At 41.9% G+C, this 18,611-nt stretch overlaps 1 protein-coding gene across 1 annotated transcript; it reads left to right on the top strand.

Annotated features, from left to right (window-relative positions):
* Positions 1-1,125: 1,125 nt before the first annotated feature.
* LOC139294894 (gap junction delta-2 protein-like) lies at positions 1,126-17,355 on the top strand. The gene is made up of 2 exons (XM_070916877.1): positions 1,126-1,202; positions 16,491-17,355. Exons 1-2 carry the CDS (start codon positions 1,132-1,134, stop codon positions 17,353-17,355), a joined length of 936 nt encoding a protein of 311 aa, XP_070772978.1. The 5' UTR covers positions 1,126-1,131.
* The last annotated feature ends 1,256 nt before the right edge of the window (positions 17,356-18,611 follow it).

Raw genomic sequence — 18,611 nt, 5'->3', positions numbered from 1 at the left:
TTGAAGGAGAGCGGGAGGAGGGGGAGAGAGGGATGCAAGATGATGGAACCCAGAAATAGGCTTCACAGGACAGCTTTTTATCCCCGCTCTCTGCGGCAGACATGACTCTGGGCACTGGACTGTGCTGAAATTAGCCAGGGGGACAACACAGGACAGCAGGTCTGCAGCGCACTGCCTTGGTTCAGCCTCACTGGATGCAGCAAGGCAGCTGATTTATTACTGAGGGGCTGGGAGGCAGCGTGTTTGCGTGTGCGGCTCTGAGTGTGTGTGTGTGTGTGTGTATGCAGGTTTTTATGGGTCCTTGTAGCGCTCGGAGCCGTGGGATCGACCATTCCTCCAGTCATAAAATGACATTCAGCAGGCAGGAGCTTTGTGTGCTGGTGTGGATCTGCAGTCCTCAGTAGGAAGTGGGAGAGTGGGATTCGGAGCTGTCATCGAGTGCAAGTGTGTGTGTTTACAGTGCTGTTCGCTGAGGTGAGGAGGATCAGCTATATGCGGTGTGAGTGTTTAGGTTAGAATAGCAAGGGTGCAGCAAAGGCAAAGATCCTAAACAATGCAAGGACGAGCGCAGAGCAGCACTGATGGCAGGCAGTGCAGGTGAAGTACAAGGAATGCCCTGGGGGTAAGGTGGAGGACGAAGGCAGGGACAGAGGAGGAAGAGGAAGAGGAGAAAAGAGCAAGGGGACGGAGAGAGGCAAGTGGAAAAGAGAGGGTGATCATGGCTGTCATGCAGTGAGCTATAGCATACGGTATGCTGTAGCGCAGAACAGAGTGGTGCGGCAGGGGGAGGACAAGCATCACCGCACAGGGGAGGGGGAGAGACTGAAGGAGAGAGGAGGGGGAGGCAATCAGCTCAGCACCTCTCCTCCACCAAGAAGAGGAGCACAGCGGGACAGGCCCAGGAGAAGACACTCACTTTCACACAAACAGTCAAAGACGAGCGGCCAGGTCAACGTGTAGAGGTCAACAGGGAGCTGGTGTGGGACGGGGGCTGGGTGTACCCCCGCCGGCTGGCAGGTCCACAAGAGCGCGGGCCGGTCCTGGGAAGAGGAAGAAGGAGTCCGCCGGAGAAAGAGGGGTCTGCCCCCCAAGCCCTGTTTCTTCTGACAGCTCTGCCACCTTTCCATCACCATGGGGGAATGGACCATTTTGGAGAGGCTGCTGGAGGCGGCCGTCCAGCAGCACTCTACCATGATTGGAAGGTAAGACACTGATGGATTTTGTGAGTAAAGGTCTTATTTTCTGGTTTTGTGTCCGTGGTTTTGTTTACACTGACGAGCTGGGTGTTTGTATGTACAGTATATGTTATTCTGTATGTATCTGATCTGTATGTAGCTGATGGCATCCCTACAGAAACCCCCCTCCTCAGGCTTGTCCCAGTGCTCTCCTCTGTTCTACAGTCCCCCACAGTCATCACTGGCTCCCCCTGTCCGTTCATCCTCCCTGCTCTCCTCACCCTTGTCCTCCACACTCATCATTCGTTAAGGGATAAACTAATTGCACATAATCAATAGCAGGCTTTACTTGGCATTATGGGTAATTCAGAGAGGTTCCTGTGTTGATAATACCTAATAGCCTAGCTATTGATAGATAACTCTTGATGCTGTTGGCCACAGACCAATAGGACAGAAGGAGGAGAGGGGAGTGGGAGTGAGAGGAGAGCAGAGGTGCGGAAGATGAAAGGATGGTGATCAAGCAGGTGTGGAAGGTAGAATCAAAGGGGGAGTAAATGGCTCTGAACTCTGTGTGAACTTGAGACAGAAAATTTAAAAAACCCAAGTTCATTCAGTTTGTTCTTATCTGCGGACACTTATTTGCATCATAGTGAAAGTCTGATGAGATCATTTCTCATGTTTTGTGTGAGAATGGTTCGTGGTGGAGGGTTGAACAGATGAGCTTTTAGTTTGATTAGCAGTGGAGACATGCCATGGAGACATGCTGTAAAATCTGTGTGAAAAATGTGCTCCACATCATCTCTGTGTGATTAATTAAATGCAAAAGTGGAATTTTCCACCCATTAAACACAATCCAAATATCACGCTGGGTGCACATTTGGGAAAGTGAAGAGTCAAAGAGGTTTAGCCGGTGAAACCTGGATGTATAGATTTGTGATTTTAAAATTACCTTTCAGAAAAAAAACAAAGCCACACAGACTGAATTTGACTGCACTGCTGTGCTCATGAACCCAGACCTCAGGTAGTCCGCAACCTAACCTTCTCTCTGCTCCAGTGGCTTCTTTTGAGTGTGTGTGCGTGTATGTGTCTTGCTCTGTGTGTAAGTTAAAGGACTGACAACTGGTTCATACCTTTATTGACTACACTTTGCATTAGTCCATTAGACTATATCCCTTAAAATGAGTGACATTGTAACTGCAAGAGGGCAACAGAGATGATGTGAGCCACATTATACAAAAACTTCTGTTGATCAGGGATCTGAAACCATGTGCAATGGAGATTTTCCTTCCAACCAAACACTACACCAAGTCATTTCAGTTCTTCCTCTGTGGTTGAAAGTGCCTTAGTCAATGAAATCACCTGGTCTAGTCCTCCGATGGAATGAAAACCTGCATATAGTAGAGCATGTTGACTTGATTTAAAGATGCATTAAGCAATATTTTGTGCCGTTTAATCATATGACTCCCTCCTGCTTATGGGATTGGTAGTATTGCCGGTACCACTGAGAATCAGCATCTCACCTTGAAGCTCCACACAGCTTTCGGCCATTTTCAGCTCATTGTGTTGGTTTCCGGAGCGACAAAACCAAAACAATGTCGGCTTGTGTATGACCGAGCGGGCAGCTGCTCCCGACACAGAAGCTAAAACAAGCTAATTATATGCTAACTGCCCAGCGAGATGGCAGATACCTGAAGTAACTGGTGAAGAAACTTGAACATTTAGTAAACCAAATAGAGAGAGATATTTTCTCATGAGCTGGAAGTCCAAACAAGGGCTAAACGCCAGTGAATATTGGAATTACATTCAACAGGTGGCCAGAAAAAGGAGACCAAAGGGATGTCCGTGTTGCTCTGTTTCTGCTGGATATGTAAGTAGGCAACTGTTTGCTAACATGTTAGCCATAACAACTTCATAAGCTAATTGCTAACTGTTGTGAACTTGTTCTGGAGTCTTTCCGCCCCCTAGTGGTCAAGAATTACTTAATGCAGCTTTAAAACCTGGTCCTGGCAGCTGAATCAGTAATACCCTGTGAGATTAGGGTTAAAAGAATGCTGAAAACAAATCTTTGGATGATTCAATGACTGTAAGCCACCTACAGTTTTTCAGAGGCACAGAAGCAACTCTCAATTTGTCTGCTACCTCTTTCAAAAGTCATAATGAATACTCTGATGATGTAATGGCTTCCTCTTGCTTAATTTGAAGTATTTGTTGATCATGCACTTCATTGGTTGAACATTCAAAAGGGTTCCCTGAATACCTAAAATACATTTAGTAAAATGTAAAAAAGATAAGTGCTTTCTCTGGTTCAATTTAGAATAGTCCTACTGTATATGCACCAGTTTTTGTTCTTCATATGATAGAATATTCTAGATTTATTACCAGCTGTGTAAAAACCTCGAAACTGACAACATTTGAGAGTTAAATGATAATATGAATTAGCAAAAGAGTTCCTTCATACAGTAAGTAGTTTGTGTGGTGCCCACAGGACATCAGCTATGTGCTACTGTGCTGAATACAGTGAAATGCTCTGTAAATGATCCCTATGTGTTTTGGCTTCCCTCAGACTGTGTTTGTCCTATAAGGCTGTCTAGTTGACCCTAGGGCATTAGCTGTAATATTAGCTGCTTTCCAATGAGGTTCCCTCGTTCTACTGTGCATGTCTATGCTATGCCAGCCAAGAAACATTGTCTTTGGAATCACTTTTTACAGGATTTTGTGAGTATTTTAGGCTGTAGATCCCTGAATTTCTTTTTACCCTTGCCAAGCCAATTTAAATGTTGTCCCTGTTAGTTAGCTTGTTCGCAGGATATCTCAAAAAATGTATTGGAGAATTCTTCTGAAGTTTGGTGGATAGAGAGAATTTCGGTTAGGGTGAAGCAATTTCTTATTAAGTGGTGGTCTGGACCTGGCTTTTTACCTGTAGCATTTTTAGACAGTAGACATTCTTAGACAATCTTAGCAATAACACAAAAACGACTAAAGATAAAGACTTGATTCCTAATCCTAAGCATGTGTCTGCATGGTCAGGAAATTAATTACACTTAACATTTAAATGATCAGAATGATGTTTTTGGATGTACCAGCAAGTTGGAGAATTGTTCACCACTGGCACAGTTTTGTGCTGTAAAGATGCCTCCTAGATTGTTAATGAGCAACTCCACACTAAATCACGTATGGAGTCAAAATTGTTGCACTGACCTCTACGGGTTGAAAGGTTCAAGTCTGTTGCACCACTGACCACACCCAACACCCGCCGTTGGGTGTGGTCAGGTGTGGTCTGTTGAACACAACCAACTGTGATATAGCGTTGCACTGTTGTGCATTGTGAAGTCCTGCACTTCACAGGGTGTGGCCGGAGCATGCAGCAACCGCTAGATGGCATTACATGTAGGATGTTCAGCCTCTTTGAAAGAGTTTGCATGTGTGCGCTTGCAGTTCAAAGGATGCCGTTCCAAAGAACAGGACAGTGATGTCTCCCCATGGCTGAAAAGTCTCCCCTGCATCAAAACTTTGGAACATGGTTGCATGTCAATCATCTGTTTGAGTGCCAACCCTCTCTCTCTTGCAACGTGAGGATGTAGTTCCACCATATAGCGGATAGCATTGTCGGATGTCTAGACTGTCTAATCCAGCTACAATTAAGCTGTTTCTTAATTGTAGGTTTTAAGCTAACCTATGCCCTGGCATAGGATAGATAATTAGCCTAGGCATACGTGACGGTGTTAAAAATAGAAACCGACCAACTCTACGCAGTGGCATAGGTTAGCTTAATTATGGTCTTTGAAAGAGACAGACAATTGAGAGTTGCTTCTGTGCCTCTGACTAACCACAGGTGGCTTGCATATTATGACTCATTCAAAGATTAATGTTGTGTATTGTGATTTCCATATGCCTGACTTCTAACTGGGCAATGTGCAGTGTGTGCATGGATAACCAATGACTGTATTCATGATTACACAGTGAAAGAAATCATTGTCAAGGCTGCATTAATCTCTTTCTCTCGCCCAAGCCAAATCTACTGTATACTCACAGTTATAATGACTCTGGGGCTTTCAGCATTAGATAACTTACAGTTCAGTATGGCCTGTAAAATGTCTCAGTGTATCTCACCCAGTGTGTTAATTAAAGAAATAAATTAGGTTTCTGCTCTTGATGGGCAAAGGTAGCCAGGTGATGAAACAACCAGGGCTATAGATACACTTAGTGCATATAATAAAAATGCAACTTTTCCGGGCTTATTCGATCAAAATTTGTTGTGGGGTGTGGACCATAATTATACTTGCGTACTTGTTGCAAATAATCCTACAAATATTTATTTGCAGAGGCCGTGTGTTGACTGACTTTGCAAAGCAGCATGTTGCTACACAGCAATTATAGATTATCATACTTACTGTAGATTTCTACAGACCTGATTTTTGTCTCCAAAATGAATAAAATGTCTTTGTGTTGATATGTTGATGATACACTGGTGTGTGTTAAGTATAACACCAGCAGCCTTGATAATGTTTGCAGTCTCAAAAGTTTGTACACAAGATGATTCATTTACACTTATACTGTATATGAAATATTTTGTAATTCATAAGAATGTGACAGGTTTGCAATTAAAACTAAGCTGTCTGACAGATTAGCTGGTAGGTCTGGTGCAGCACTTAGTAATAATGTACGAATAGCCATGTCTTGTTTCTAGCATTAAAAGTGTTACATTAGTTATTCATTTACTTTTCCTTTCATCCTCTTTATTATTCTTGCTTATCAGACTGTAATTTAAACACCTTGACAATATATATTCTCTTGCAAATAAGACATATTTAATCCAGTGCGACAAACAAATGCTTGTATACTTTGCAGATCTGCCAAAAACAGAGATTTGTCCACACAACACTGCAAACAATTGAATGTGGGGGGTATTTGTCTCGCATCTAGGGCCATCCCATCATGTGTATTTACTGGGCCAGACCAGGGAGACTATTGGATTTTCCATGTGTTATTACTTTTGGTAAAGTTACATACATTTTTTACTTCTCGTACTGCCCTAAATACTGTATATAAAAATCTACCTATATATCCTTAATGTGACATTTAGATATAATTCTGTGATGCATACGTCTACTTAAGACCAACAAAATGGATCATATACACATATGGTGTATTAAAACATGACATGCTGCATATTTTCTTTTTCACATGTGTGGTGCGCAGATGTTTTGCAGACCACAGGTGTGCGTGTATGTGTGTCTTGTAAAAAAAAGAAAAGAAAGAAAGATGCATTCTACCGTGAGAGGATGAAGCCATTGGGTTTGAGTTATACACCTTGCAGGTATAAAGAAAGAAAGGAAGTGTGTTGATGCATCTTCCCCCTACACTGCAATGCTGTAGTGAGGTCAGTGCCAAAGACAAGTACAGCGGAAAAAAGAGGCAGAGATAATGGAGGACTAAAGTGATCTAAGGAAGATAAAATAATAAAGGTTGCCGGTTGGAAGGATAGAAAGGAGAGGATGTGAGCCGTGGAGGCAGAACAAAAAGGGTACAGAAGGGAGGGGAAGTAGGAGGCAGAGGAAGAAGAGAAGTTTTCCCTCTGCAGAGGTTCAGTGCTGAGAATCTGTGTCACAGCTCCTTCCTCTGGAGCTGCTGACTGACCCTGCTGCTGAGGAAACAGTCTCCACACACACACACACACACACACACACATACAAACTCAATATGCGTCCTCTGCATTGATGAGGATTTCTAAAAATACACCTTTCTGTTTTTTAATCTCACATCCGTCTGAATGTAATGCTCTTACAGTGGTGCTTGTGAAAGGTGAGGGTGATGTCATCCTGAGAGAAATTACATGCAATATTCACCATCTATGCAAACACAGCAATGCAGGTTTGGCTGAATAAACAGCACCTTTAATAAGAGGCAGATGCTCTCTGTTGTTGAAGCACATGAACCCATTGTGTATTTGGCATTACATTACAGATATTGCATTTCAATCAAGTTATTTTAGAAAATAAAGTTTTGTCAGTGAGTATTTAATGTATGTACTCTAAACTTCTATATCCTTACCTTTTACTTGTTTTTTCTTGCGTAATAGACTTTTATTATTTAACGTCTATCATTCCCCACTTGAGCATTATAAAAACTTCATAAAATCTTAATAAATGTTGTTGTTGCAACTTATGTCAAGTAATTCATTAAAAATGTATGCAGATGTGACCAGCCTTTTAATGTAATGGATAAAGTGGTGTATAGAATACCTCAGTGCTCTGTAACTCTGTTTATATGGTAAAAAAAACAACACAGCACTTGAATGGAGAGTCTTGAGAGGTTATATATCTGCATCCTTGTTTGTTGGCTCTAAAAGCAAAGTACAGATGACGGTCTGCCTCTTTGCCCCAGAGTTGTTCCCTTCTGTAGTTTTCATGCACATATTTGTGCTTCTCTCTCCACTTTGCCTAAATAGGTCAGGATATCCACAAGAAGGAGGTACCCTACTTTGAGAAGGGCACCCTACTTCTCCCAAAATAATTTGAGATGTAGAAATGCTCTGCTTTAATTGAGGGCACCATCCTGTCTGATAGTGAACCAGAATGTATTTTGTGTCATTAATAATCAGCTTCCTGGATAAAATCTATACTGTCAGGGAAGATTGTGTTGCAAAGCAAAACAATGGAAGCAATATTTCAGAGTTTGACAGGATTAGTAATCTATCATCCTGTGGCGAGGAGTGGGACCGTCTTTCAAATGAAACCATTTTTCTGCACATCGAGAGTTGTCATTAGTTTATTTGTGCAGCAATCCCTGATGTTGAATGCTATTGATTATACTGTTCGACAGGGGATTTTGCCGTTAAAGCTGAGCTCAGCTTTCATACAGCGCAGGCCATTATTCATTTCAGCAACACATCGATGGTGTGTGTGAGCCTTACCGGCTATGTAATGTTTCCCTATACATAGCCTAAATGTTCTTTATCTCAGTGATTTTCCCATTGTGTTAGAATCCCTTAATTAGGTTAGACTTCTTAACTTTTTATGGCCTGTGAACCCATTTTTAGAAACCAAAACTTACGTAAACCCAGAAGTTAGAGCAGTGGCATGTTGCTACAGTATGAATGTTTGAGGGCACAGTTTTTGGCTCTATTTTCATGATGATAAAGGCAGGAACAAGAGATATGATTTTAAACCTATGTATTTTGCAGTTTTTACAATATATTAGTCAAAGGTTTTGCAGATCTGTGGAATTGTTAATGGGCAAATAATTAATGTAGTCCAATCAACACCAATCCATGTATCAGAGAATCAAATACACTGACTAATAAACATTAAAACTAAATAAAAGATGATTTGAAAAATAAAGACAATGTAAGGTCATAGCATTCATTAATGCTTAGAGTGTGTTTTTAATTACAGTGAGTTATCTTCATAATGATAGTACATGACTACAGTACGCTATTACACGAGGGAAGTGCAGTATCCACAGTTGAATGCGTGTTTGTCTTTATAGTGTGGGTAGAGTGCATGATTAAACGTTACGCTGTGTACCAATATCAGTCGCTGAAGAAATGAAGAGAAAAAATCAGGATGGGTGGCAAACCAAATTAAGGAAGGAAGAAGGTTGTAGCAACTATTATAGCGACAGATAGTTTGCATCACATTTGTCAGAAAGGAAAATCCATAAGCGAAGCAGGTGTTGTTACACAGAGTTGTGGCATTAACATTTTTTCCCTCTTGGATAAAGAAATACTTCAGTCAGAACTGGATGTTCAAAACACCTTAAACCTGATGACAGCTACTCAGGCTCATGTAGTCAAAATAATCCTTTTTAAAGCTGCACAAATCAACATTTATGTAACAACATGTGAAAGGGGTCGCTGGTAGTGACGAACCCATGGAGAATTAACGCCCGACTCTGCAGCTCTACAGAGAGCACTTTAGCGTCTTTTGGCACATTGTTTTGGTTTCACAGCCCACACCTTTTCCGTTTATTAACCTCATATAGAGGTTACACTTCTGCAGCACACACTTTTGAATTAAGTGACCTTTTCACAAACTTATTAAAAGTAACATCATGTCTCTTCCATCATTATACATTCAGTTAAAATGTCACTATGTAAAAGTGAAGATAAACATGCTGTATTTAGCACAGAGCATTAATATTGTCTGAAAAATGAGGGAACTGACCTGCTGCTACATTGTGGTTGCCATGGTTCATTCTGTGGCAAAGACGTACTTCATTCATTGTTCCCATTAATATTATTTCCAGTAAAAATAGTCTCATTTAATGAAAAATAAACTGTGTGAAATCAACTAAGTATCAAACCACAACCTGCTCGTTGTTGTGATCAGTCAGCCGCTCAACTGGAGACTGAGAGTGACACAGTAGTTGCTTTTCTTTAATCATTGCTTATTAATTTGATTCAGAAATAGATTTTGTGAGAAGCTTCATTCAGAACAAAAACTATGATACACATTTCATGTTCACGTCAGGTCAGATTTCTTTCTACATCCTCGAATCCTCCGTCTTTGACTCTGTTCTACAACAAGCTGTCCAAGTGGGACGATGCCAAGTCAGCCGAGTCAGTGACCATTATGACTGAGGAGGCGAAGTCATGTCAGCCGCATGTGCTTCTGGTTAATTGCTAGCTATCTGAGTACATTGTGAAATGTGAAAAACTGCACAAGGAGACTGAGACACTTTCTTTTCTTTCTTTTATTATTAAATTGTATTTATGGGTGCAGCACACAGTGTTGACCACAACTCTTAAAAGCCTACATCACGTCACTTGTAAACTTGTTAATAAATCATGACAACAACTCCAGCAGACATAATACATTGACTATGATGTTAGTCATGTTATTCCAGTTAACCAGAACTGAAAGGGAGAACATGCTTGATAAAATTACATTATATGTTAATCTACAAATTTCAACAGAACAGAACAAAAATTTAACTTTGGAAACATGTGGCATTTACATCATCTATTGATTGGTTAACATGTATATGCTTAGAATTTGCTGATAACTTCCCAAAAATTCAGTAGCCTTCCATTTACACTCACCCTTGCATCATTATTGGCTCATCTAACATAAATTCAGACTGATGTGCTCAGTTTGGTTAGCTGTCACTATGGGATGATAGTAATTCTTCATAAGAAGGTGGAAAGATGTTAAAGGCTTCAGGGAAAATCTACCTTAAAACCCCAACACAAATATTGCACCTTGAATTTCTGGGTCCAATTTGTTGTTGTATCTTTTTTTCTCTGACAGATAACTTGCCAAACATACTGTAAAGACACAGTATCGTTTTGTTGTCAGTCCGTCAGAATGAAAGAGGAAGGGAGGTTTTATATTATCATATAAAGGGAGCTACTCATCCCAGGGCTGGCAGAGATATGGCTGACATCTGTCCTCAGTTGACTGGAATACAATGCCGCCACAAGTCACAATACATTTTCCCCGCAGCTACACCTAAAACTACACTTAAAAGGGCTAAGGCATTCTGGGAAAACAGGAACTTTCTGGCTGGAGTTGGGGTATGAAGCAAAGTGCTGAACAACATAGTTTAATTTTGATTTTCTTTTAAGGGCTGCAGAAATTTGCTGCAAAAATATGATGGTTTTTCATCCAAAAGTTAGATGTAGTGGGCTGAGTGAAACTAAGCCTAATCTGCTCTGTGTCACGCTGAAAAAATATAATCATTTTCTCTGGATAGAAGCTGAGTCCTCCTTTAAAAGCCCATCTAAGTAATAACTTTGACAGATAATAACAGATTTAACAGATAATTATATGGCACATTATGTGTAACTCTATGAAAAACCTTTCTGCACATACATTTTAATACGTTGTATTTTACACTGAATTAAAACCCATCCTCCGTTTTCATTTTTATATTTCTTTTGATCGTGTAGAAGCTGTCATCGCTCCAAATACTGAACAGACACGATGTGATTTATGAAATATTTTGAAATCACACATTGATGCAATCAGCAAAATGTGCCGGTTAGGAATCAAAGGGAAATGCTGATACCGTTCATTTGAAGGGTTTTAACTTTCAAGTTATTTTAGAGAGAAATACTTTTGCATAATGTTTGCCTCCCTTGGCTAGAATTGAGATGAAAGGATCACTTTTAGATGAAAGGGTAATTTTAGAAGGCATAAAGACAAATGGGGTGGAGGAAGGCTGCATCTGGTACAAACTGCATCATCACCATGCATGGTTAGGCTGTGCAATGAGTTAATAGAAACGTTGTGTGTTGGAATTTCTTCAAACACAATATCTTCCAGCTTTGGGCGATTGTTTTGTTATCCATTTGTTTTAACAAAGGAGTTTTGCCTTATTAAAAAAACAAAAGGATTTTAGCATAGGCTGTTTCTGATATTTTAGTCTTAAGGTATTATCAAAACTCAAATCTTGTTAAAGTCTCTCTCAGCCAAGGTATAATTGAGGCAGTTACCTGTAGAGTCTCCCACAATTAACTTTCCCTGTTTCCTCCTTTATTCCTGAAAAACAGCTGGGAGCCATTTCCCTCAGAGTTGTTGAATGAGCGAGTGAGATAATTACATTGCTGCATGTGTTGACCGTGTGTTGTAGCTCAAAGGAAAGTTACAGAAATTAAAGGCCTTTATGGTTTTTGTCTCCCAAATATTGGAGAGGTCTATTTCAAAACCATTTAAGTTTTATACTCTCAGTAAAATCTAAGTATTTTAAGAGGAGGAGGAGACCAGAAGGAGATGAACCACACATCTTATATTAATGTATTCGTCATGCTGACTCTTAGTGGCACCTCAGGCGGTCACGTACGTCTGCCTCGTACGTGGGCAAGACCTAAAACTATTAAAACAGTTTGAGAGAGGAACAGCGGATGAGGGGCGGGAGGAGAGAAATGTCTGCACTCTGATAATTAAGCTGCCTAATTTCTATGGTCTTTATTCATTATGTGCTGCCGTCAGCAATCAGTGGAGCTTATTATTGAGAGTGTACGGGCGGGAAGAATATTTTTACTTCCACAGATAATACTGCAATTAACCAGCCCTTCAGAGGACTGTCTGTGTACGTATATGTGCAGATATACACCTTTATATGTGTGTTACTCCTGACTCATATACAGTACAGGGTCATTTATATTCAAAATGTGTGTATGTGCGTGTGAGTAAAGTGTGTGTGTTTCCCAATCCATCTGCTCTTGAGCTCGAGGCAATTGTTGTCCCTGGAGGCTGGCAACAGCAGCTGCTGTATGAATGAACGTGCAGTATATGCGTGTGTGTGTGTGTGTGTGTGTGTGTGTGAAAGCCTCTGGGAGAGACAGAGCCTGCATGTCCAGCCGACACACCAGCTGAAGAGCAGCTACCATTACACTGTACACACAATCTCACAGGTCAATCAGCTGCCTACAGATCAGTTATGTTTAGTTTCACTGCAGTGACATGTTGTGTCCTCGTCTTTACTTCCTCCTCTCGTCGCCCCTCCCACAAACGTTAGCTTGTCTATGTCTTTGCACTTTATGCAAATACCAGGAAAGAAAATGAAAAGTGGAGAAGAACTGTCACATGTGAGCCCCGTCCAGGGATACAGACAGATTAATTTTCTCTCAAATCTTATTAAATCTCTGGCACAGTGTGAGGGATTTAGAAAGTCTCCAAAAATGTAATGATTAGTCTTAGCTGAAGGAAGGTCCTCTGGGAAGTGGGCAGCTAAATGAGGTGATGAGTGGTGACCGACATGGGAGATAAATTACTGGCAGTTTAAGGAACGTTTGGTTAAAGGAACCATGTGATAGACAATGCAATGTACAGTAACGCCTGCATCTTTTTTTCCCGTCCTTATTTAGCATTATTTTTATATTCTCCCCCTAGGGTTTGAGTTAGTTTGAGTAGTAAAGTCTTTTTCATCATTCATGGAGCTTATTGAATATTCTGCAGGTTCAGGCCTCAGCGCTGTCCTGCTCTAACGTACAGTATTGGCTTGTTACTCTGCGGGACTTAAAACACTGATGTTTGCAGATAACCTTCGTCCACTGCTTTCTGCTAATGCAGCAATCTGCCCCGTGCTGATTATCCTGTTATCCAGCAGTAGAGTACACACACACATGCAGGCACAAACACACACACACACACACACACACACACACACACACACACACACACACACACACACACACACACACATACGCCTACAAGCACACACACGCAGCACAACACTCAATACTTGCAATCTCTTGGAATTCTTTAACGACAAAACTGCCCAACAAACAAGTATAGACTGAGTGACTGAATATCTGCAGTACGGTACTTAGGAAAAGTTTCCTATCTGAGGAAAGTCCGAGTACGTCTGAAAGTTGTTACTCTTGAGTTGAACAAAGCTGCACTGAGAAAACTGCAATCACAGAATGTGTCACATTTAAGGACACAAAAGGTTTATCCTTCATTGTTCATATCCCAAAATCCTTAATCCACAGTCAGCTGTTAATGCTGCATTCAATGAGACTTCAACAACTCATACACTGAGACAGTTAGCACACTACCAAGTCGGTTTTACCAGGTTTTTGCTTTCAGGTGGTCAGTGATCACTTAAATACATGGCATGAAATGCAAGCAGCATTGTTTGTTCTTGTTAGCGGCAAAAATGTAATATAATAAACTTGGTACACTGAGTGCCAGTTGTCTGTTGCGTTCTCCACTGGTATTCACCTTTTCATGGTGATAAACCTGGACATTTTTACATGCGTCTGTGCCCTTTGTCTTGTAATTTGGTTTCCAGGCAAATTCATAATTCATTAAATTGACAAAAAGTCAGACTTATAGCTGAGTGACGACAAAAAGGATACCATGCAAGTGGGGTAAAGGACAGTTTAGAAGGTGCTAAATAAAGAAAAAAAATGAATAGAAAGTTGGCAGAAATGAACCAAAATGAACCTGTACTCACGTAATGAAGAGCCTGTTTCTAGAGGATCGCAAACTGGTTATGCAGATGTGTTGTATGCATTTTTATTCTGCAGCGATTCCATACACCTATACAAAAATATTTGAGAGAAATGTCATGAAATGTAAATGGACATTTTGATCATATAAAGAAACCCGTTTAGACCTGTTCAGTCTATGAGCTTGTGATGTGGATAGCAGGCAGACTTAGTGACATTTAGTTAATGCTATTACAATGTAGTAATTATCACTGGCATGAGAAGCAGACCTTGAACAGAAACAGAAAGTGAATGCAGACGTGCTGTAATCTATCCTGTTATATCGTTTTAAATCAGCAACCAGAGACGCAGATTCTCACCCTGAACATGTTGTTTAAACAAATATTTGCATATAAATGAGCAGTGTCGATCACAGATTGCTATCCCAGTGAGCAGTATACGTCCAATGACTCCGTGTGGTGCAGAGAACCATCAATATCAGCCCTTCGGTCGAACCCACTGCTGTCAAACCACCAGTGAAGGCAGATACATGCGGCTCACAGCAAAGGATCAGAGAGTGACTGAATGTCTTTATGTAAATTACAGACACAACCAGCATTTAACTTCTGGGAGATCAAAGGTGCAGAGAAGCTTTAATTCTGTTGTATTTCTGAACACACTGAAAGTCAGTGTAGCGTACACGCTCACAGCTGCTCTGAGCACTGATGGCCGGACATATTTGCCATTTTGCACAAGTCACACACATGGATGACTCCCCTTCTTTGTCTCTGTGTCCTCGTGTCTGTCTTTCTCACACAAAAAAAGCACACAGACATGCACTCGCAGGTGGAGCGGGAACAGTCCTGCAGCGGCGCTCTGCTCTATTTTAAGTCTGTTTCACGCTAACACATGTTCCTCTGCTAGACCTCTTACCTTCACCTGGCTTTCATGAGCTGTTTCCTCGATCAAACACATTTATTTTTTCACTCCCCAAGGAAAAGTAAATGTAACTTTTCAGACGTTTCCCACAATTCTAGGATATTTTTGCCTCCATACCTCGGTGTCTATGCCCTTCTTCTCTCCCTGTGTCCAGATCCTCACTTTCACCAATTCGCTGGTTGCTGTGGTAACTCGCCATGGAAGGCGGGTGTGGGCATTTTTGAGTCCTCATTAAAAGATACACTATGCAGTTTCATGTGACATGTGGATTAGACCAACTTTTCATTTAAAATTGTCATACATAGCTGCCATTTACCCCAGTTGCTCCAACCCAGCTGGGGCCAGCTCCCATCTATCTCTGTCCCTTTAGTTGCCTTGGGTGGCCTTCTTGTGCTCAGAAACAAGCGGGTTTTAAGTAATTGGCTCCTCCACACAGGGAGCATGCACATCCACTGCATTGTGGCATAAATACCAGGGAGCCCCATGATGTGCAGACTTTCCTCGCTCATTAGAAAGAGCTGACAGTGCAGCCCTAAAGCCCCAGTCCTCCTCCGCAGTGCCCATGCTGGATCGACACCAGAAGATAACAGTACAGCACACCAGTCTCTCAGACACCTTGAAAAGCAGCCGCACTGCTCTCTAGATCCTCCGGTCCCTGGACACAGCTCTCTCTAACTGCAGCGATGCACTAATGATGCTCAATGGGACGTCCCAATAGTTTTTTTGAATATGCCACCTGTATGGTTCAGCACTAAGTTGCTGATAATGCACTTGTGCTATGACTCTTGGAACAGCAGCTGCCTTTTTTTCACAGGTTTGACTGTTTTGGTATCAGAGCTCTTTAAACAGACACAATCCTTTAAAGCTTTGCAATTGTGGCGCCCGTTGAAATGTTTTAATATTTATTAAACAATGAAGACAAAATAGAATACAATGAAAGGCAGGAGTTAATATTAACACTGATAGACGTATATTTTACCACACTGTTCCTTGAATCGATGGATACCAATAACTGTTTGAGCATGTGTGCATTCACTAACGCTGATGTCCGTGTATGTCCTGTTCCATTTCAGCTCAGCAGTGAAGATGAGTGTGAAATCACCTGTTTTAGTCTCTTATGATTAGGGAGCTCATGTGTGCATGCTATCTAGAGCGCAACTCCACCATCCTACGGTGTTGTTTGTCACAGCGGCTGAGTGATAACACGTGCAAACACACGCACGCACGCACACACACACACACACACACACACACTCAACAAGGGATCTTGCCTGAAACCTGTTTTCTGTCTGTTGCTCTGAAATTGCTTTAGGTGAACAAAGCAGCATCCAATCACCAGTTAGATTATGTTGAACCAAGACTTGAAATTTAAATTGTCAGAATCACACCCAGGTAATTCCTGAATCTGCATTTGCTCCTCATTAATTGACATTGTCTATCTCCCTTTCACCCCCCTCCCCTTCCTGCCCTTTCCTTCTCCTTCTGTCTCTCTGCAGGATCCTGCTGACAGTGGTGGTGATTTTCCGTATCCTGATAGTAGGCATTGTGGGGGAGAAGGTGTATGAGGATGAGCAAATCATGTTCATCTGTAACACCATGCAGCCCGGCTGCAACCAGGCTTGTTACGACAAGGCCTTCCCCATCTCGCACATCCGCTACTGGGTCTTTCAGATCATCTTGGTGTGCACGCCGAGCCTGTGCTTCATCACATATTCTGTTCACCAGTCTGCTAAAGCACGTGACCGAAGCTACTCTCTCCTGCATCCTTACATGGATCACCACGGTCATGGTCACCACGGCCGCCATCATGACCATCACGCTCGCAAGCTTCACTCCCGCAACATCAACGGCATCCTGGTGCACCCTGACAGCAGCAAAGAGGATCATGACTGCCTGGAGGTCAAGGAGATCCCCAACGGACCCCGGGGACTCCCTCAAACACACAAGAGTGCCAAAGTGCGACGGCAGGAGGGCATCTCCCGTTTCTATGTCATCCAGGTGGTGTTCCGCAACGCGCTGGAGATCGGCTTCCTGGCCGGCCAGTACTTCCTGTACGGCTTCAACGTGCCAGGGATGTTTGAGTGTGATCGCTACCCATGTGTGAAGGAGGTGGAGTGTTACGTGTCTCGTCCCACAGAAAAGACCGTGTTTCTGGTCTTTATGTTTGCAGTGAGTGGCATATGTGTGCTGCTCAACCTGGCTGAGCTCAACCACCTTGGCTGGAGGAAGATAAAGACGGCCATGCGAGGGGTGCAGGCTCGAAGGAAGTCCATCTGTGAAGTGCGCAAGAAGGATGTTTCACACCTGTCCCAGGCCCCGAACCTGGGCAGGACCCAGTCTAGTGAGTCAGCCTACGTCTGACAGAGGCTTCTCTGCCTGGGGGCTTGAGGACCTCTTAGATTTTGGAGAAGAGCTTTTCCCTGGCCCAGGACCCCCGATCATTAGGGCATAAAACTCACCACTGCATTATTATTCAGGAGCACAGACAGACTCTGTGTACTCATGATGAAGCATCAATTCACAAAGTAGAGTCTTTGACACTTCAAGAGAGAAGAATCACCTTCCTAAAAAGGCAGCTGTGTTGCTGTAACAAAGCTTACACCTAAAGCTTACACGATGGAGAGTTCTGCTCTGCCTAGGTGACACTAGGTGCCTTCAAAGAACCCAACAGATAAAACTGAGCAATTACTAATAATATTAAAATACTGTAAAGATAGTCTGAGGTTGAATTATCTGAAGTTCTTGATTTGCCTTTGCTGTAGGTCAGAAATAATCCCCTTATTTTCCAATTATGTGTGCATATGCAAGAGCTTAAGCGTGTGCATGCATACGCATGTGTGTGGGAAAAAAAGCCAATCTCTGACTTTAGTCAGAAAATTGAATGCTAAGCTAATCTGAGCAAATGAGAGAAAGTTAATGTTATTTCTCACTTGTCCATAATATTCGAGTAAAGTCACTCTGCGGACAAACAAGCACCTTTTTAAACATGAAACGTACACAAAAACCAACAACACTTGTCGTCAGTGTACCAGGCTTTTTCTCGAAAATTGTCACTATTTTTCATATTCTTTGCTGCATTAGGTGCCAATCAAACTATGGACTGGCATTGCCCGGAAGCTGTTGTTCAAAGCGAGACACATGGTGCATAGAAGATGAGTTAGATTTACTTTCCAACACTGTGTTACGCACCACAATGCTCCCAATGCCTGCAAGGCACGCTGTTTACTCTCAGACGCCACCGAAAACAGTCAAGAAAAGTGTGCCAGTGTTTCCACTTAGGCTTGTAAAGTGTGATCGCTGTCTAAGGGGCTGAATCTAGTTATATAAAGACTTTTTTCAAATAAACAGGAAAGAGTATTGTAGTCACAAGTATTTTAACATGTAACCTCAAGCTTTTTTTCACAAGCAGATCTGGTGCCATATTTCAAAGTTACTGTACATAGATGAAATGTATTACACTTAGCCTTTTCCCTATGCGGTATAGATGGGCTTCACTTGGATGGGGGAACATGGGTTTGGGTGGTAATGAAGATTAATCATAGATTGCCAGCTTTAACAATATGTATTATCAATGTGCTCTTTGTTAAGCCGTCACCCTCTAATGGAGACTATATGTT

The sequence above is a fragment of the Enoplosus armatus genome, chromosome 13 (assembly GCF_043641665.1).
Source record: "Enoplosus armatus isolate fEnoArm2 chromosome 13, fEnoArm2.hap1, whole genome shotgun sequence".
Taxonomy (NCBI): domain Eukaryota; kingdom Metazoa; phylum Chordata; class Actinopteri; order Centrarchiformes; family Enoplosidae; genus Enoplosus; species Enoplosus armatus.
The sequence above is the reverse complement of the archived record's forward strand: the minus strand, read 5'-3'. Positions and strand labels throughout refer to the sequence as shown.